General features: G+C 42.9%; 1 protein-coding gene across 5 annotated transcripts in view; it reads left to right on the plus strand.

The window, feature by feature from the left end:
* PLXNB1 (plexin B1) overlaps positions 1 to 20373 on the plus strand; it is a 72014-nt gene that overhangs the window by 33294 nt on the left and 18347 nt on the right. For all 5 annotated transcript variants that reach the window (XM_072654736.1, XM_072654751.1, XM_072654764.1 and 2 more), the window contains 16 exons: positions 435 to 557; positions 1042 to 1135; positions 1500 to 1666; positions 1882 to 2033; positions 3007 to 3112; positions 4265 to 4401; positions 9781 to 9957; positions 10140 to 10323; positions 14106 to 14348; positions 15075 to 15242; positions 15326 to 15474; positions 16007 to 16107; positions 16234 to 16451; positions 17624 to 17802; positions 19294 to 19360; positions 19869 to 20015. In XM_072654736.1, coding sequence (XP_072510837.1) covers positions 435 to 557; positions 1042 to 1135; positions 1500 to 1666; positions 1882 to 2033; positions 3007 to 3112; positions 4265 to 4401; positions 9781 to 9957; positions 10140 to 10323; positions 14106 to 14348; positions 15075 to 15242; positions 15326 to 15474; positions 16007 to 16107; positions 16234 to 16451; positions 17624 to 17802; positions 19294 to 19360; positions 19869 to 20015 — 2412 coding nt within the window. The remainder of the gene's footprint in view (positions 1 to 434; positions 558 to 1041; positions 1136 to 1499; positions 1667 to 1881; positions 2034 to 3006; positions 3113 to 4264; positions 4402 to 9780; positions 9958 to 10139; positions 10324 to 14105; positions 14349 to 15074; positions 15243 to 15325; positions 15475 to 16006; positions 16108 to 16233; positions 16452 to 17623; positions 17803 to 19293; positions 19361 to 19868; positions 20016 to 20373) is intronic.

Below are 20373 nucleotides of genomic sequence, written 5' to 3' on the forward strand. Positions count from 1 at the left end.
TAACATTTCCAAGATCCTGAAGTTGTTTCTGAAGTTCAGAGATGTCCCCAAGACCCTAGAGACATCCTTAAGGTCCCAAAGGTGTCCTTGAAGCTCCAGAGATGTCCCAGAGATCCTAGACATGGCCTGCTGGTCAGTCCTGGAGAAACTGTTTAGGCCTCTGAGACATACCTAAGGTCCCAGAGCCATCTCTACTGCCTTAGAGATTCGACTCCCTAAATCTAAAGAAGCTTCTACATTCCTAGAGTAGTCCCTGAAATTCTTGTATTGTGCTGTCAAGGCCTTATAGACATCACAGAGATGTCTTCAAGTCCTAGAAAGCTTCAGAGAGGTCTTCAAACCTCTTTAAATTTATAAAGTGGCTTAGCAAATGTTTATTAAGTGTGAGTGACCTTCAGTAGTCACAAGTCTCGATTTTTCTTTTCCTTCCCCAGGATGGACTGGGGGATTATGAATGTGTGCTGGAACTGGAGGATCACATGGAAGTGACACAGGCCAGAATGGAGTGTGATGGGGTCACAGGCACACTCTGTCGTATCATCTGCCAGTTGCACCAGGTAGAGGAATTGGGGATTCCCAAGGTGGGGTGTGTTTGTCCCCAACCTTAGGCAGTTGGTTATTCTAGTACACTAATCTCCATAAACAAGGGGACCACCGTCTGAAAGAGAGAGAGAGAGAGAGAGAGAGAGAGAGAGAGAGAGAGAGAGAGAGAGAGAGACATCTACTGCTGTCAGAGAGTCTCTTCTCCCTGTACCCCCTCCCCATTTCTTCAAGGTATTTTGGGCTTGGAGAGCCTCCATGTCTGAAGGAGACCTGACCCACTGACCTCTGAGGGAGGACAAGGTTCTTGACATTAGAGAGCCCCTGAAGTCTGAGGAGGACACAGGCCCTTTGATCTGGCAGTCAGAAAATATTGCCGCTGCTCCTTGAACATTTGGAAGCTAATCCTTGTCCCAGTCCTCCGCTGGGTGACATCTGCTCCAAGCTGCTGTCATTCCTTAGCCACCTTAACCCCTTCTCTCCTACCTTGTCTCACTTCAGCTTAGCTATGCAGCCCTACAGCCTGAGTTCCTTGTGCCGGTGTTCCTGCGGAAATCAGGAAAGCTTCGGATGGACAGCACCGAGGGGCTTCATGGTGAATACCTGAAGGGTGGGGGGAGGATGATGTCCTAGGAAGGAAACAGAGCAGTGGGGTCAAATCCAAACAGAAATGGCAGCCACTAAGCCATCCCTAAGCATCCCTGGGAGTCACATATTGATTTAGAAAACCACAAATTAACATGATCTTATGCTCCATTGCATTTGTATTTATTGGATTAAATATCTCCCAGTTGTGTTTTAATCTGGTTCCGGCAAGCACTGACCATTTGTGTGTCTGACACCTCTGGAACAGAGGATCTTCCAGTTTCAGGGGAGAGGGAGACTTGGTGTAGGGCTACATGGTGAAGATGGGGGATGCTAGTCTTCGAGCTCCACATACTATAATTCTCTTCTCTTAGTGACATTGTACGACTGCTCCGTGGGACGCCCAGACTGCAGCCTCTGCCGTACGGCTGACCCTCGCTACGGTTGTGTGTGGTGTGATGGCCACCATCCCCACTGTGCGGCCCGTGAGGCCTGCACTGAGGCTGAAGCAGCTCTCTGCCCTGCTCCCCTCATTCACATGGTATGTGGATAATGATGCATATGGCCAGAGCCTTGGGAGGGTTTGGAGTAGGGCAGAGGACCCTTCAAACTTGAGGATGGAGGAAATGAGACTAGAGGTCAGAGGGGTGACTGTTAATCTGTACCTCAGGCAAACCGGGGGAAGGGAAGGTGGAGCCCAAGGTGTCACTCTCCTAGGGGGTAGTGCTAGGCTGTGACTGTGGTATAACTGGACAGGTAGAGCCACTGACTGGACCCGTGGATGGAGGCACCCGCATTACCATTCGAGGATCCAACCTGGGCCAGAAGCATCAAGACATTGCAGAGACGGTTACTGTGGCTGGAGTGCCTTGTGCTGTGGATGCCCAGGAGTACGAGGTCTCAAGCAGGTATCCTTTTGTAGGGAATTGGGATAGGGAAGAGAGTGCCTGTTTATCTGCTTAAACACAAGGCAAAGGACCCCAGGGTCTGCTGTTCTGCTTTCAGTTCTCTCCCTGGGTTCCTTTTGGTGTGCTTTGGGGCCCTGCAGCCTGGTCCTCACTGGACCCTCCTCACCACAAGGATGAGGATGACCAGTCCTTGATTCTTACATCTGTGTTAGACCCAGCTACCACTTTGCCAGCATCCTCTCAGTGTCCCTGCCTGGTTGGTCCTAACCTCCCAGGCCATGCTACACTTTTACTCCATCTTCACCTTGACTTTTGTCTTGAGTTCTAAAGGAAAAAGATACTTTCTTTTTGGAAGCCCTGGTTTGAGGCCAACTCACATTGACCTTTATCCATTTACCAGAGATTTCTCTGACCCCTGACCTCAGAAAAACCTTTTTTTCTCTTCTGTCTCAGCTCTCTGTGGCTTGAGTATAGCTATTCTGTTTTGAACCCCCAGTGCCCAACACTGGGCACTTGACCCATAGTAGGTGCTTAATAAAGATAGATAATAAAGACAGAGCACCAAGACTGGGAGTCAGGAAGACCTGAGTTCAAGTTCAGCCTCAGAGAATTACTAGCAATGTGGCTCTGGGCAAGTCACTTAACCACTGTGTGCCTCAGAATGCTATCTCTGACCATCCCATTCCATTGTAACACATAGTCTGCTCAGATCAGTGTGTCAGCTACGGTTATCCCCATGATTATAATGAAAAATCTTTAAACCATACATGGAAACATGAGACAAACAATTCTCCCAGGGGGTCTTTCATTATACTTTGCTTGTGGGTGAAGGGAAGGAACTGCTCCTTTGAGTGCTAATTCCTGGGGATCTCCTGTTGGAGCCCTGTGTGGGGTCAGGAGGGGCGAGAGGGAGGTAGCACAAATGGGCTGATGAGCAGAGGGAGGACCAAATAGACTTGCTTATCCTCCACAGCATTGTGTGCGTCACTGGTGGCAGTGGGGAGGAGAAGGTGGGTCATGTGACCGTGGAAGTTCCTGGTGGTGGACATGGTATCTCTGACCACAAATTTGCCTATCAGGTACATTGACCCGCTCCCTGCTCCCCCAAACACTGGACTTCTCCACTTCCCTTCCACCCTTCTTGTGAGCCCCTCAGGCCTCTCTCCCAGTCCCCTTACTGTGGTGGGGGCTTGTGCTTAACTTCTCCCCAGCCTGAATTCATCACTGTCTCTGACATTCTTTCATTATTGTGTCTGATTCCTTACCCCTTTGCCTGTCTCTGTCTCCTGTCTGTCTGTCTCTCTGTCTCTCTCTCTCTCTCTCTGTGTTTCTGTCTCTCTGTCTGTCCTGTCTGTCTTTGAGGCAGCTAGATGGTACAGTGAATAAGAATGCTGGAGCTGGAGTTAGGAATGACCCGAGTCCAAATCCTGCCTCAGATGCTTCCTAGCTGTATGTCCCCTGGGCAAGTCCTTTAATCTCTAACCATTTAACTTCTCGTTTGGTCAGTTTCCTCATCTGTGAGATAGGAATCATAGTGGCACCTCCTCCCAGGGCTGTTGTGAGAAGCAAACGAGACAGCACATGTATTGTGCTCACAGACCTCGGAGCACTGTATAAATGCTATTATGTGATAAAGGATAATGTATTATTAACTAATATATTGTCATCATACTATTATTTATTATATGAATATATTATTAATTACTAACAAACACAGCATATTATAATAATGACTTATCCCCCTCCTCTTCATCTCATGTTTCTTTCCTTTTTCCTTTTCTTTCTGTATCTATTTCTCTGTTTTGGTGTCTTTCTCTTTCTTCTCTTCTTTTCCTGGATCCAAGTATTTTTCTCTTGTTTTGTTCATCTCTATTTTTTTTTTGCCATTTCCTTTGTTATGTTTAGTGTCTTTTTGTTTCTTTGTATCTCTTCCTTTCTTCTCCTATTATGGTGAGTGTATATTTGTGTGTGTGTGTGTGTGTGTGTGTGTGTGTGTATGTGTGTGCGTATGACAGAGACACAGTGAGAGACAGACAGATAGAGACAGACAGACAGACACACACACACACATGCACGCACACACAGAAAGAGAGAGATTCCTATCTTTTGCCTTCCCTCTCTTCCCCCATTGAGCCTGTCTATTTTGTCTCTCCTTGGCTTTCCCTATCTCTGTGCCTCTTTCTCTTCAATTTCTCTCCTCCCCCGTATTCATCGTTCTCTGTTTTCCTCAGGATCCCGAGGTGAAATCTATCTTTCCTATTCGAGGTCCCAAGGCTGGGGGTACTTATCTGACCCTTCAGGGAGCCAAGCTGCTAACTGGACGATTGGAAGACATCCGTGTATTGGTTGGTGACCATCCCTGCCAACTGTAAGGGCTATTTCAATACCTTTTTTTAAATCTCTCATTTCCTTCCCTCTTTTCCATTTCCCTAATTTTCTGGTTTCCTTTTCCCCCTCTTTCCATGCAATGGCCAGGGGTGTCTTAAGCACAGAAATTTGGAGTTGGAATGACCTTCAGAAGTCATATATTATAACTTGTACCTGATTGGGAATCCTGTCTATAGAGTTCCTGACAGGGGTTGGTCAGTTAATGATGCTTATACTTACAGACTTCAGGTGATGGGGAATTCATCAGCTTCAGAGGCAATTCATTTTGTCCTAGTGTTGGGAAATTTTGCCTTACGTTGAACTGAATGTTCTTTTCTTTAGCTTTACCCATTGCTTCTAGTTCTGTCCTCTGAGAACAATTAAAACGAGCCTGATCCTTCCACATTACAATTCTTCAGCTCCTTGAAGACAACTATCATATTCTCTGTAAATTTTTTCTTCTCCATGCTAAACCTTTGTGGTACCTGTGATTGATACCCAGATAGCATGGCCTCCAGATCCCTCACTGTCTTTGCCATCTTTCTCTGGATCTATTTCAGTTTGTCAGTGTCCTGCATGAACTACGTCACCGAGAACTGAGCAAAATGCTCCAGTTGCGGCAGAGTAGATGGTGCATCTCATCTCTTGTACTCGGCATTGTGCCTCAGTTATTCTGTCTTGCATGATTGACTTGTATTGAGTTTGCAATTGGCTCGAATTCCTAGATCCTTTTCACATCTGACCCCTACCTTATCTTGTATTTCCTTATATAAATATTTCTTCTTTTTGTACAATACTACTCTATCCCACTTATCTTCTCTGTTCCTTTTTAGTAAAATATGCCCTTTCATAGCCATATTTTAGTCATGAGCCATTTCATCAAGTTTTTGGGATATCTAGAAGGTTGAATTTACCTTCTTGTACTTTAGGCTCTTTAGTTTGCCATGTTCATTACATTTTATTGTACACAATTTGTACATTTGTAGATCTTAGACTATGATTTTTATTGCTTCTTTTCTTGGGAACATTATTATTCTTATGACTTGCTGGCTTTCTTCTTCCTATATCCTTCCTACTCTCCATTGTATCTGGTTTGGCAGACATACATGAGTAGTTTTGTTTGTCTTCCTCTATGTTTTAAAAAATAAGTTTTTATTGATGGCTTTCATTTTTTAACATTACCATAATTTCTACCAGAATCATTGCCTTTCCAGAGAGTCATTCTATGTGTTTTTAGAACTTTGGATATATTTTATCTTTTAAAATGAAGATCTGCCTTCTCTCCCTAACTCCTTTCCCCAATGAGGAAGCAAAACCCCCAAAATTTCCTGTTACAACATATACAGTTAAGCAAAACAAATTCCCAGATTACAAATGGAATTTTTTAAAGACCAAAAAAAGAAAAAAGAAGAGGGAAAAAACAGCATAACTGATCAATACATCAGAAAAGTCAGAAAACATGGTTGTGCACATCCTTTGTTCATGAGGAGTCCAAAAGGACATCACTATGTAGGGGTCAAGGTTCAGGGTGTCCAGTGGCTGATCAGACCAATATGAGCTTGGAAGGCTCTACCACAGGTTAGGTACAAATAGTGCAACAGTTGTGGGACCTCGCACCTCTGAAAAGGGTTGGGTTTTCTTTTGAATCGTGTTTCATCTTCATGATACTGTAACGTTCACTTTCGATTTTTTTTGACAATCGTTCTTTCCACTTACGTTGGTGTGCTCATTGTATAAATTGTTTCCTTGGTTCTGCTTACTTCATTCTTCATTAGCTCATGTGGACCTTTCCATGCTTTTCTGTATTCATCTCATTGTGTCATTTCTTTTAGTACAATAATGTTCCATTTCATTCATATACTATAGGTTGTTTAGCTGTTTCCCAATCAATGGGCATTTACTTTATTTCCAATTCTTTGCTACCCTAAAAAGTACCACTTCAAATTTCTTCCCCTACTTTTTTTCAATTTGAAGCCCTTTTAATTAGTTTCAAATACTCTAGGCAAACATATCAATCAGTAAGCATTTTATAGCAGTTCTAGGAATCATGCTAGACATTGGTAACACAAAGACAAAAGTGAAACAGTCCCTGCCATTGAGGAGCTTACAGCCTTTATTGGGTTTTCTCTATCCTTGATCAAGAATCCATAATTCCTGTATTTTAAATCATTGTCCCCAAATCCACTAATTTATTAACCAACTGTTCACTTTTCAACTCTGCTTTTCTTTAACCCCTTCCTTGGCAGCAGTGATGGAAACCCCAGCCATATTGCGAAAACCTTCACCTGCTTGCTGAAAACGTCTTTATTTTTTCCCCATTTAATAGTATTTTGTTTTTTTCCAATTACATGTAAGATAGTTTGCGACATTCACTTTTATAGATTTTGAGTCCCAGGTTTTTTCTTTCTTCCTCCCTCCCTTTTCTCTCACCTCCCCAAGACAGTAAGCAATCTGATATAGGTTATATGTGGACAATCATATCAAATATATTTCCATATTAGTCATGTTGTGAAAGAAGAGTCAGAACAAAAGGGAAAAACCACGAGAAAGAGAGAACAAGAACAAAAAGAGAAAACAGCCTGCTTCCATCTGCATTCAGACTCCATAGTTCTTTCTCTGGCTGTGGATAGCATTTTCAATTGTGAGTCTTTTGGGATTGTCTTGAATCATTGTGTTTCTGAGAAGAGCTAAGTCTGTCAAAGTTGATTGCACAATGTTGTGTTACTGTGTATCGTGTTCTCCTGGTTCTGCTCATTTCACTCTTGCTGAAGACTTCCTAAGCCTTACTGATACTTCCTGAGTTCCTTCTAATTGTATTACTTGTCTGTATGTGAATCACCAGATGGTGGGAAGTGATCATCAGGTTTGACAAACCTTAGGACACACTCTTGTCATATTCAGAATATAGACACTCTGACATGACAAGAGATCTTTCTGTTGTTTGTGTCTGGCTAACCTGGGGCTATCTCTGTCCTCAGCAGAGTCACCAGACATCACGACTTATCTCTTCTTCCTTGACTCTTGTTGGATCCCTTCTATCCTTTGGGCATGTGTGGAGTTATTTCTTCTTTCCTTGGAACACTGGAAGCTCCCTCTTCCTTCTAGGGTCTAGATGGAGCCTTTTAGGGAGACATCTACCTTTGGAGCATAACTCCAAAGTTCTCCTTTGTGTCACAGTCTTCTACTCTGGACACAGGCTAGGATTAACTTTTTGTTTTTTTTTCCTTCCAAGCATTTATTCTTTGAGGGAACATTGGATTCCCTTCACTAGTTGGTTATCTGACCCCAATTCTATTCCTCTTTGCACTGAGGCACCCTTCTTCACATCCTGTCCAAGTTCCATAAAATCATCGAGTTCTGCTCGGACCAATCGTGAAACTCATTTGAAACAATACTTTTCTACTTAGTTTAGCCCTGATTATTCACACTCTTTTGACTTGAGCTATTCTGGCCTTAACAGAAGCCAAAATAGTTCTCTATGAGCTAGTCATTTCAAGATAACAGGCCATTCTTCTGGGTCCAGATAAATTTAATTTCAGGTATACATCAGCGAATTAGATGAAGGCATAGCTGACATGTTTAATAATTTGTAGATAATATGAAACTGAGTAGGATTGATTTTTGGGGAGAGGAGAATATGATTATTAGGCTCAGATGAATGCTATAGACATAATTTATCTGAATTTCGTTTTGGCCATGTTTTATAAAAGCTTAAATTTAATATTTTTCAATGAACAAAAGTCTACTTTCCCTCCCCCGTGCACCCCTTCCCTCTTTGCAAAAAAAAAAAAAAAATAGAAAAACAAAATCCTTGTAACAAACATGAATGAGTCAAACAAAACAAATTCTTGCATTGGTCATGTCTAAAAATACATGCCTCATTCTGAATTCTGGGTTTTGTCTGTACTTTTTTCATCTCCCCTGTTTTTCCTATAGGAAAGATCTTGGTGAGGCTTAGACTAGCTGCTAGCGTGTTTGGGTGATTTCAGAACTAGTTGAATAACTGGTTTAATTTAAATAAGAAAAAGCCTAAAGAGGACTTGATCACTGCCTTCAAATATTTGAAAGGAAGGGCTTTTATGTGAAAGGGAGATTAGGTTTGTTTTTCTTGGCTCCTGAGGGAAGAATTAGGAGAAATGAGTGGGAGTTACAGAGAGGCAGATTTCAGCTCTAGTAAGAAAAACTTGCTGATGCTTGGAGTTGCCTCCTGGGGTCTTGAGTTCTCTGACATGTATGCCCTCAAGGCTGAGGTGGTCTGCTCTGAGACACCGGTGAAGACAGGATTTCTTGATTTGGGTAGAATGGGAGGGCTAGAAGACCTCTTGAGTTCCCCCCAACCAGGAAATGCTATGACTGTATGAAGGGATCAGTAAAGAACTAGGCTACCAAACCCTTTATTACTAGAGTCTCCTTTGAAACCTGAAAGACATAAATTTAGGGCAAAGAAATGGACTTTACACAAAGAGGAATACATTGATGGAATTTGTGATCTCAAGATGCAGTTAAATTGGAAATGTTTTTTTAATTTTTGTTTGGACCTGTAATTTCAGTGAGTGTTAAGAACCTCCCTGAGGGCAGCTAGGTGGTGCAGTGGATAGAGTTAGATACTTACAGGTATCTTCACCTAGACCTTTCACTTTGTTTGCCTCAGTTTTCTCCTCTGTCAAATGAGTTGGAGAAGGAAATGGCAAACCACTCCAATATCTTTGCCAAGAAAACCCCAAATGGGATCACCAAGAGTCAGACATGACTGAAAATGACTAGACAACAGCAAAAAAAGGAGCTTCTGGTGTAGAAACTCTTTCTACTAGTGGAAATCTGACATTTATTTGTAACTTCTAGATGTAGAGTTATCTGGGGTAGTTGATGACTTGCCTATGATCACACAACTAATGTGTTAGAGGCAGATCTTCTTGACTCTAAGACTGTATTCTATCCATGAGTAGAATGGAAACGTAAATAATTAAAAAGAAAAGTTTGGTTAAACTCCTGAATGACAGAGCCCATACTATGTTACTGAGGGAAGCTTGGATATTTGTATGTGTCCTGAACCTGGATGATGACCCCAGAGATCCCACCCATGACCTAGAAGGGCTTTTCCATTAGAGACACTATAGATCATTGCATGGTATGTCACGTTCTTACTCTTTTCTTTTCTCTCCTTCCTGCCCTTCTTCCTTGCCCTCACCTTCCTCTTTTCTCCTCTCCCCCCTCCCTTTCAGTTCTGTACTCCTCTACCTCTGTCTCTGTTTCCTTGTCCCCTTCCCATAGTCGATCAGATTTATAAAATCTTTTTCCTTCAGACCCTGTCATGGGATCAGGCTCCAATTGTCTTCCTTAAACCTGACCCAGGTTCTCTTTCTTTCCCATTGACCTCCAGCTTCTCCATGGCCCAGATGGAACAACTCCAGTGCCAGACGAGCCCAAGTCCAGTGTCTGCAGAGCTGCAGGTGGCCGTGTGGTTTGGGGGTGTGGAGAGGCAGTTGCAGCAGGGCCTCTTCCAGTACACACCAGACCCCAACATAACCTCTGCTGGCCCAGCCAAGAGCTTCGTCAGGTGCAGGGCTCTCAGCTGGGTGGTGGCGGGGTGTGTGTGTGTGTGTGTGTGTGGCAGAGGGTTGGGGAGTTTGTGTGGCTTGGTGTCCATGGGGCCGTGACTCACTTGGCTGTGTGGCAGTGGGGCCATGGCTCACGTGGCTGTGTTGCAGTGGGGCCGTGGCTCACATGGCTGTGTTGCAGTGGAGGGCGTGTGATCTGGGTCCATGGGCAGAACTTGGATGTGGTGCAGACGCCAAGAATTCGGGTCACGGTATCAACTCAGGAGCAGCATCAGCGTCAGCGACGGGGACTGGGCCGAAGACGCCGGATCATCCCGGAGACTGAGACTGAATGTTCCCAGAATACCCCATGCAGCACGCAATATGTAGGTCATCTCTTGGCCACCCAGGTTCTCAGTGTGTCCTAAACTGTTGTATTCATGTAATCGAGGGCATCTGTTATACTGCCCTGTCCCAGAACTCCTTTCATGACATGTGGTATCCGCATCTGTCTTGGAGACTTTACCCAGGGTCAGTCTGATTCCAGCCCCCCAACCACCTCTTTCTGTCCCTAGCACTATGTACCCCCATCCACTTACTCTAACACTTCATTATGTCCCCAACTGCTAGAACCTCAGTCTTCCTCGATGAATTTTTCAAGATTCATGTATTTTTTTAAATAAGATTTTTATTGATGTCTTTTGCTTTTTTACGTCACCATAGTTTTCCCTAGTGTCCCTCTGCCGAAGAGCTACCTTTATAATAGTATTTTTTTAAAAAGTATTTTCCCTTCAATTACATGTCAAGACGATTTTTCGCATTTATTTTTATAAGATTTTGAGTTCCAAATTTTTCTCCCTTCCTCCCTCCCCTTGAGGCTCTCTTTTGAAAATGTTAGGCAATTTGATATGGATTATACATGTGCTATCATGTAAAACATATTACTCACAGTTGTGAAAGAAGAAACAGATCAAAAGGGAAAAAAACATGAAAAAGAATGAAAGAAATTAAAAAAGTATGCTTCAAAAAGTATGCATTCAGAGTCCACCTGTTCTTAATCTGAACGTGGATGGTATTTTCCTTCATAAGTCCTTTGTACTTGTCTTGAATCATTGTGTTGCTGAGAAGAGCTGAGGCATTCATAGTTGATTATCTCACAATGTTGCTCTTACTGTGTACAGTGTTTTCCTGGTTCTGTTCATTTCTCTTTGCATTAGTTCGTATGAGTCTTTCCAGATTTTTCTGAAATTGGCCAATTAATCACTTTTATTGCACAATAATATTCCATTATATTCATATACCACAGCTTGTTTAGCCATTCCCCAATTGGTGAATATCCCCTCAATTTCTAATATTTTGCCACCACGAATATAAATATTTTTATGCATATAGGTCCTTTTCCCTTTTTTACGATCTCTTTGGAACACAGACCTAGTAATGATATTGCTAGATCAAAAAGGGTATTGCAGAGTTTGGTTGCCCTTTGGGCATAGTTCTAAATTGGTCTCCAGAATGGTTGAATCAGTTCATAACTCCATTACATTAGTGTCCCAATTTTCCCATATCTTCTCCAATACTTATCATTTTCCTTTTTTGTTACCCAATCTGATAGGTGTGAGGTGGTACCTCAGAGCTGTTTTAATTTGCATTTCTCTAGTCAAAAATGATTTAGAGCACTTTCTTCATATGTCTATAGATAGCTTTGATTTCTTCATCTGAAAACTGCCTGTTCACATCCTTTGACCATTTATCAATTGGGGAATGACTTGTATTCTTAGAAGTTTGCCTCAGTTCTGTATATAGTTGAGAAATGCAGCCTTTATCAGAGACACTTGCTGTAAAGATTGTTTCCCAACTTTTTACTCTCCTATTAATCTTGGTTGCCTTGGTTTTGTTTGTATGAAAACTTTTTATTCTAATATAATAAGAATGATCTAACTTTACATTTCGTAATGCCTTCTATCTCTTATTTGGTCATGAATTCTTCCCTTCCCAATAGATCTGACAAGTACACTATTCCTCACTCTTCTAATTTGCTTATGGTGTCACCCTTTGTGTTCAAATCATGCATCCATTTTGAGCTTATCTTGCTACATGGTGTGAGATATTGGTCTATACCTAGTTTGTGTTCTATTGTTTTCCAGTTTTCCTGGCAGTTTTTGGCAAATAGCCTTATCTTGAAGGCTGGGGTCTTTGGATTTATCAAGCACTAGGTTACTATGGCTATTGACTACTGTGTTTAGTGTACCTAGTCTATTCCACTGATTCACCACTCTATTTCTTAGCCAGTCTCAGATAGTTTTGATTTTTTTCATTAATTCCCTTGATATTCTTGACCTTTTGCTCTTCCAGATAAATTTTGTTATTATTTTTTTCTAGCTGTATCAAATACTTTTTTGGTAGTTTGATTGGTATGGCACTGAATAAGTAAATTATCATTTTTTGATAATTGTCATTTTTATTAAATTGACTCAGCCTACCCATGAGCAATCGTTATTTTTCCAGTTGTTTAGATCTGACTTTATTTGTGTGGAGAGTGTTTTGCGATTGTGTTCATATAGTTCCTGGGTTTGTCTTGGCAGGAAGACTCCCAAGTATTTTATATTGTTTACAGTTATTTTAAATGGAATTTCTCTTTCTATCTCTGACTGCTGAGCTTTGTTGGTTATATGAAGAAATGCTGCTGATTTACATGGGTTTATCTTATATTTTGCAACCTTGCTAAAGTTGTTAATTATTTCAAGTAGTTTTTCAGTTGATTCTCTAAGGTTCTCTAAGTATACCATCATATCATAAGCAAAGAGTGACAATTTAGTTTCCCCCTTGCTTATTCTAATTCCTTTGACTTCTTTTGTTGCTACAGCTAACATTTCTAGTGCTATATTGAATAATAGTGGTGATAATGGCCATCCTTGCTTTACCCTTGATCTTATTGGGAAAGTATAACAGTATTTTTTAAAGACAAAAAAAGAAAAAGAGGATAAATATTTCATTTTGATCAATATATTGAAATTGAACAATATATTGAAAATATTTGAAAATATGGGCAATATACAGCACTTGTGGACCTCTCACCTTTGCAAAAGGGCAGACTGGGAGCGTCTTCTCACATTTCTTCTTTCAATCCATGTTTATTCTTTATAATTTTGCAACAACCAATTAATTTTTGTGTGTGTGTATGTGATTGTCATTTCTGTAAACATCATTGTGGTCAATGTGTAAGTTGTTTTCTTGGTTCTGCTTCCTTCACTCTGCATCAGTTCATGTAGATCTTCACGTGCTTCTCAGTATGCATCATACATCATTTCTTACAGCACAGAAATATTCCATTATATTCATGTACTTTTGTTTAGCCATTCCCTAGGTGATATCATCTACTTTGTTTCTAATTCTTTGCTATCACAAAAAGTGCTGTTATAAATATTTGGTGCATATGGGGACTTTCTCCTTCTTATTGGTCTCCTAGAAGTATAAGCCTAGTAATGAAATCTGTAGGTCAAACATTTTAATCACTTTATCTGCATAATTCCAAAATGCTTTCAAAAATGGTTGTACCATTTCACAGTTCTACCAGCAATGCACCAGTGTGTCTATCTTCCCACTAACCCTTCCAGCATTGATTATTGCTGTCTTTTGTCAACTTTGCCAATTTGTAGGGTGCAAGGTGAATCCTCAGGGTTGTTCTGGTTTGCATTTCTCTTGTTATTAGTGGTTTGGAGCATTCTTTCATATGGTTGTTTTTCTCCAATTCTGTTTCTGTTTGTCCATATCCTTTGACCACTTATCTATTGGGGAATGGCATTTGTGCATGTTAAATCTTCACAATGAAGTTTGTGTGAGAGAGGAGAATAATTTCGCTCTGTATTATCATTTGATCTGGACGGACTTTAGATTTTGTTCTGATAGTTTCTATCTTGATTTTACTCTGTACCAGGATCTTCCTGGGGGAAGGAGGGTGGATTGGACTAAGAGACACACATGACTGCCTGGGGCAGGGACCACATCCTCTTCTGTATTCCCTCAGCACTTAGGTGTAGCCCCCACACATGGCTGGTGGTCAGTGTGTGGGCTTGGCACGCTAGCTTGAAGGGACTGGGGTTGAGTAGATGAGGCAGATATAATCATTCTGTCTCCCTCTTCTCATTAGCCTCTTTTCCCTTTCTCTCAGTTTGAGGAGCCATGCCATATCAACTCTTCTCAACTGCTTGTGTGCCGTACACCAGCCATCCCTGGGCTCCCAGGTGGTACGTGGGTCCAGCTGGAGTTCATCCTCGACAATCTGCTCTTTGATTTTGCTACCCTGCATCCCACACGCTTCTCCTATGAGGCCAACCCTATCCTGAGGCCCCTCAACATGGAGGACCCTTCCTCACCATTCAGACACAAGCCTGGGAGTGTGCTCTCTGTGGAGGTACCTATCTTCCCTTCACACCACTGTGGCTTCTAGGGAGGTCATAGCAGAGGTCCTGTTCCTCACTCTTCTTGCCACCCACTAGGTCTGTGATCCTTTTATCCCAGTTGTCTGTACTTCCCTGCTTGTTCAGTGGAAAGAGCACTTTGGCCCTAGCCATGTCAACCTACTGCCTTGCTAGCTTTGCTGAGTTGTGGGAGACAGATGGACAAAGCAAAGGCTTGAGGCTAGTCATTGTGGGAGGGTTGTAGGAGCTGAAGGATTCCAGGAACATGGAAGGTCAAGGCAAGGTTGTGAAAGTGTTATGGGTGTGGCAGGGTAAGAGTGATTCATGGGGAGGGAGGAATAAAGGGATAAGAAGAAGAGACTGAAAATGCAAGGAGGGGAGAAGGTCTTATTATGAGGTTTAGAAATTTGAGGTGCTCATTGACCTTCTATTCCAGGAGGAGGCAGGTGGAGCTGAGTGACTTATTCTCCCTCTATTGCATGGAGAAGGAGCCCCATTGTTCCAGTGTCCTAGGAGAAGGGTGGTTTGAGTGACTTGCTTTGCCTCTATCCCAGGGGCAGGGGATCTGATAGACCCATTGTCCTTGCATCCTAGTGAGAAGAGGGGATTATTTACTTGCTCTCTATCCAAGTATTCCTATATTTTAGGGGAAGGTGGGTCAGAGTGACCTCTTATTTGGAGGAATTGGGGCATCTTGAGTGACTCATTGTCTGTCCCAGGGGGAGAATCTGGATCTGGCAATCTCTAAGGATGAGGTGGTTGCCATGATTGGCGATGGTCCTTGTCTTGTGAAGACTCTGACACGGAACCATTTGTATTGTGAACCCCCAGCGGAGCAGCCCCCTCCTAGGCATCGGGAAGGGTTGAACTCCCTCCCTGAGTTCACAGTAAGTGGGGCATGAAAAGCTTTGGGACATTGTTGGGTATAGTCAGCAGTTATCTGGACTCAGTGATTCTGTTCCTGGTACAGGTGCAGATGGGCAACCTGAACTTTACACTTGGCCGAGTACAATATGATATCGAGAGTCCCCTTGCCTTCCCCGTGGGAGCCCAGGTTGGACTGGGTGTGGGTGCCTCCCTTCTTGCACTTGGTGTCCTCATCATCGTCTTCATCTATAGGTGGGATACATCTTAGAAAGGGGATAAGGGAAAGGGAAGGAGGGGGCTTAGGGGATCAGGAAGGTCTATGGTCTCCTTCACCCTCCAGTGACATGTTACCCATGTTCTTTTTCTCCCCCTCTGAGTGGTCTTCTTCCTATTACATGTTCTCTCTCTCTCTTTCTTCTACCCACTTGATATCTGCCCACATAATGTTACTCTTCTTTCCTCTGCATGGTCATCACATGGTCCCTAATGTCTTCTGTTGTGGTACTCACTGTACATTTATATTTCTGTCTCTCTCTCTCTTTCTCTCTGTCTCTCTCTCTCTTATACTCTGTCTCTCTCTGTCTCTGTCTCTGTCTCTCTCTCACGTGCGCACGTGCGCGCACACACACACACACACACACACACACACACACACACAACTTCCCTGCCTTTCCCCACTCCAACCCCCATTTTTTTCTCAACTTCATTGCCACCCCCCTTCTCCCTCTCTGCCTCTTCCTCTTGTTTTCCTTCTCTCTTTCCTTGCTTACACTGGGGTTCCTAGGAGGAAGAGCAAACAGGCCCTGAGGGACTATAAGAAAGTGCAAATCCAGTTGGAGAATCTGGAAACCAGTGTCCGAGATCGCTGCAAGAAAGAGTTTACAGGTGACTTTCTTGCCCTATTCCACCTCTCTTGACTCAGCACCTCTTTATCACCGGAGCCCTGGTGGTCTTTCCTAACTCCTTGTGCCCCCCAAGCCCTCCAGAGTCATGTATCTTCCTTCTCTACAGACTTGATGACAGAGATGACAGATCTTACTAGTGACTTGGTGGGCAGTGGAATCCCATTTCTGGACTACAAGTCATATGCAGAGCGTGTCTTCTTCCCTGGACACCGGGAGTCACCCCTGCACAGAGACTTGGGGGTGCCTGAGAGTCGAAGGCCGACAGTGGAGCAGGGGCTGGGGCAGCTGTCCAACCTCCTCAACAGCAAACTCTTTCTTACCAAGGTACAATCAGCGATCTCTCTCTGTGTCCCTTTTTTGAGTCTTCCTTTAGTTCCCTTCTCTTCCCTTTGCTTCCCATCTTTCCACTCTGTTTCCTTCTTCCCTTTGTACTCTTCTCCAATAAATGTAAATCCTACACCTAGACTCAAAAAATCAACTCTGCAGATACAGGGTAAAGAGCAGAGTATGGTTAGACAACCAATCCACATGTACAAGGGCTGGGGTTTTAGTGGATTCCAAGCTCAGTATGAATCAACAGTTTGCCAAGAGAGCTAATGTAACCTTAGGCTGTATCAATAAAAGTATTAGGAGGAAGGAGCTGATACTTTAGTCCTCAGGTCAGGTCAGATTGCATATAAAGTACAGTTAGCCCCTCCACTTTGCAACTTTCCACATTTCTATATATCTTGGATCAGCAAAAGATATTAAATGGGAATTTTTTGGGAGTTTTATGGAAGTTGCAGATGTGGAGGCCAGCAGATGACATAAAAAAAAGTTTAGAAACTCAGAAATGTATAATATATATATATATATACATACATAGTATTGTATAATATCAACATACCATAATAATTCAGACATCTTTTATGTTACGAAGGGAGGGCCAAAAATTTTATGTAGATTTTCCAGATTGTGGGGGTGCTATGTTCCTAAACCACATGATGTGGAAGCCATGCCTCTACTGTATTCCAGTCTGGGTATCATCTAATGGGAATGCCATTGACGAGCTGAGGGATGTTCAGAAGAGGGAAACCAGAATAGGGAGGGGACTTAAAAAGCACATTATTCCTGGGTCACCTGAAAGAAATGAGAATGTTTAGCCAAGAGAAGAGAATATTAGGAGGCAGGGAGACATGATAGCTGTCTCCAAGTATTTGGAAGTCTGATGTGTAGAAGAGGCATTAGAGAGGGAAAAATTAGGAGCCGGCAGTAGAATCTGCAGATTTGAGTTTAATGTAAGGAGAATCTTTTCGACGGTTAGGGTTGCTGTCCATAAATAGAATGAGCTGCTTCAGAAGGTGATGGTTTCTCATCAGTGATGGTTTTCCAGCAGAGGGTACAGCTACTTGAGAATATTATAGGATTCCTGCTCAGGTATGAGTTGGACCAGAGCTCTCAGGTCCCTCCCAGTTCTGAACTTGTGTGGTTTGATGCTTCCTTTCCTTGATCCTCAGTTCATCCACACACTGGAGAGTCAGCGTACTTTCTCACCACGAGACCGTGCTTACGTGGCATCCCTACTCACTGTAGCATTGCATGGGAAGCTGGAGTATTTCACTGACATTCTCCGGACGTTACTCAGTGACCTGGTGACCCAATATGTGGCCAAGAACCCCAAGCTGATGCTGAGGAGGTCAGTGTTTCTGAGGGGGACCTGGGACTGTGCTGGGAAGGGAAGTGGGGGTGGAGACTGGCGTCAGAGATGAGGCAGGAGGTGGAGATTGGGAAGACTGATGAGTGGAGTTCAGGAGTTAAGACTGGTGACGAGGACAAATGGCCTCTGGAAGTTGAAAATGAGTCAGTGAGGTTTGTATATAAGATCGTTCTGTTTACTGTAAGAAGGGATAGAAGGGTACGACAAAGAGGGTCAAACATGTTGCTACAGGGACAGAGATGGAGGAACAAAAGGTAAAAAGAGACAGCAGGTACCTGGTGATCCCATCTATGCCTACATGCTCTGGACTTTTAAAGAGTCTTCTCAATACTAGCATTTTTAAGCTTTAAAAACTCTGAGGGCTGGCAGGGTTCCTGATGGGAACTGATTCAGATATCAGTAACAGCTGGGTCTCCTCAGCTCCCTGCCATAAGGAGTAGTGGTGTGTATATGGGAAAACTGAGGGAAAACTGAGTTTGGCCATTAAGAGGTCCATTGGTGACCTCAGAGAGAGCAGTTTTAGTAAAGTGATGGGGTAGAAGAATCCTCATTACTGGGGTTAAGGAGGGATAAAGTCATGAGGATGGGGAGAAAATGTTTGCAAGAAGATCATAGGATCAAGCTCTAAAGCCAGGAAAGGTCTAAGGTCATCTTGTCCCACCCCCTCATTTCCATCTGGAGGAATCAAGGCCCTTAGAAATGAAATGACTTGTCCAAGATCTTAGTGGGAGAAAGATGGGAGAGGGATTGAATAAGGTAGAAGGATAAAAGGAAGGCTTTTTCTTTTAGGGTAGAGGTCCTGTAGGAGTTTTTGTAAGTAGATTGGAAGGAGCTGGAGAGAGGGAAACATTAAAGATACTAGAGATAGGATGGGATTGATAGATCAAGGTCTTGCAGAAGGTAGGAAGGAGTGGGAGGCAGGGCAAGGGAAGAATGGGGAATGGTTCTTGGAGTTCATTGAACCCCAATTACCAAATCCAGCTTCTAAATGATACTGTGTCATAGAACAATCACAATAACCTTGAATGTTTGAGAGGGTCTGGGAAGGGTATTGGGCTGGCACGAGTGTGTGTGAGGGATGGGTGTGTGTGTGAGTTGGGAGGACAGTCATGAATGACATCTCATAGCTTTCAGATCTCTTATAGGAAATCAAGGTGACCAACTCTGATATTCTCTTTGGTGTATGCAGACTTTATTTTTCAAACATTAAGCTTCTTTTCAACTCTTAATTTTTGAGTTTTCATCTTTAGAACAAGCTGATTTAATAAGAATTTGCTGTAAATTTCACAAAGACCTGTGTGTACTGCTTGGGTCTACACAGGTAACCTTGAGGTCTTTGGTGGTGATTGTGTTGACCATGTTACCCAACCTTCTCCTCCCAAAGCACCCATCCTATGCAGGTGTTCCCTTCTCTGTTCCAAAGCTGCATCTGAGTAACTTCAAGCCTCTTTCCTTTTTGCTTTCACCCAGGACTGAGACTGTGGTGGAAAAATTACTCACCAACTGGATGTCCATTTGCCTCTACACCTTTGTGCGGGTGAGGAGCCTTTGTTTCTTGGTCTGGGCCATTCAGGCCCTTTCTTTCTTCTCTCCTGGTCAGAAGAGGGTTGTAGTTGATTAGATGAGAAACTCTGCGCTGGGAAGAGCGCTGAATTTGGAGATAGTGAACCAGCATTCAAATCCTACTATTGTCCTGACCTCTATGACATCTTTGAATATCAGTTTTTATCTTTAAAAAAATGAAGCAGTTTGGATTAGATGGTCTCTAAGATCCCTTTCAGCTCTAAGTCTATGATTTTATGATACTTCAGGCCCATTACACACAGGACAGTTTAATGAGAAAAAAAAAGGGACAGTGCACCTTAAATTAGGCTTTGGAGCTGGATTTTTCTGTATCTCTAGCCAGGATGCTCATTTAATCCCTGTGAAAGAAGGCTGATCCTTCTGTGTAGACCCTCCACCATTACACTGAAGTCCCCTCTGTCCTCTGAGTCTTCACATACCACTCCCATTAGCCTCAGTAACATTCTGATCTTGTGTAATAGGACTCAGTGGGTGAACCCCTCTACATGCTTTTCCGAGGGATCAAGCATCAAGTGGACAAGGGGCCTGTGGACAGTGTGACCGGCAAGGCCAAGTACACATTGAATGATAACCGTCTACTTCGAGAGGACTTGGAATACCGTCCTCTGGTGAGGGAATGACCTGCCTAGCCCATTGGTGGAAATTTTGTTTGTCATTATTTCTGCTTATGTAGGATAATTAGGATTTTGTGACGCCACAATCATAGGATTCTAGAAGGCTTCTTTCTCTTGTGAGGGGCACTCGAGTGAGTCATCAGAAGGAAACCAGGGAAATGGGCAGAGCTGGTACCTTGGACTAAGAAAGACCTTACTAGCCTTACTAGACCTTACTGGGCTCAGAATGTTAGTCATCCCTGCTTTGCTTATGAGCTGAGACTAGAGTGGAAAAGGGGAAAGGGAGTGGAATAATAATTTCTTTTTTTAAAATTTATTAATTTATTTTTGGTTTTCAACATTCATTTTCACA

Source organism: Notamacropus eugenii, chromosome 1 (genome assembly GCF_028372415.1).
Source record: "Notamacropus eugenii isolate mMacEug1 chromosome 1, mMacEug1.pri_v2, whole genome shotgun sequence".
NCBI classification, from domain to species: domain Eukaryota; kingdom Metazoa; phylum Chordata; class Mammalia; order Diprotodontia; family Macropodidae; genus Notamacropus; species Notamacropus eugenii.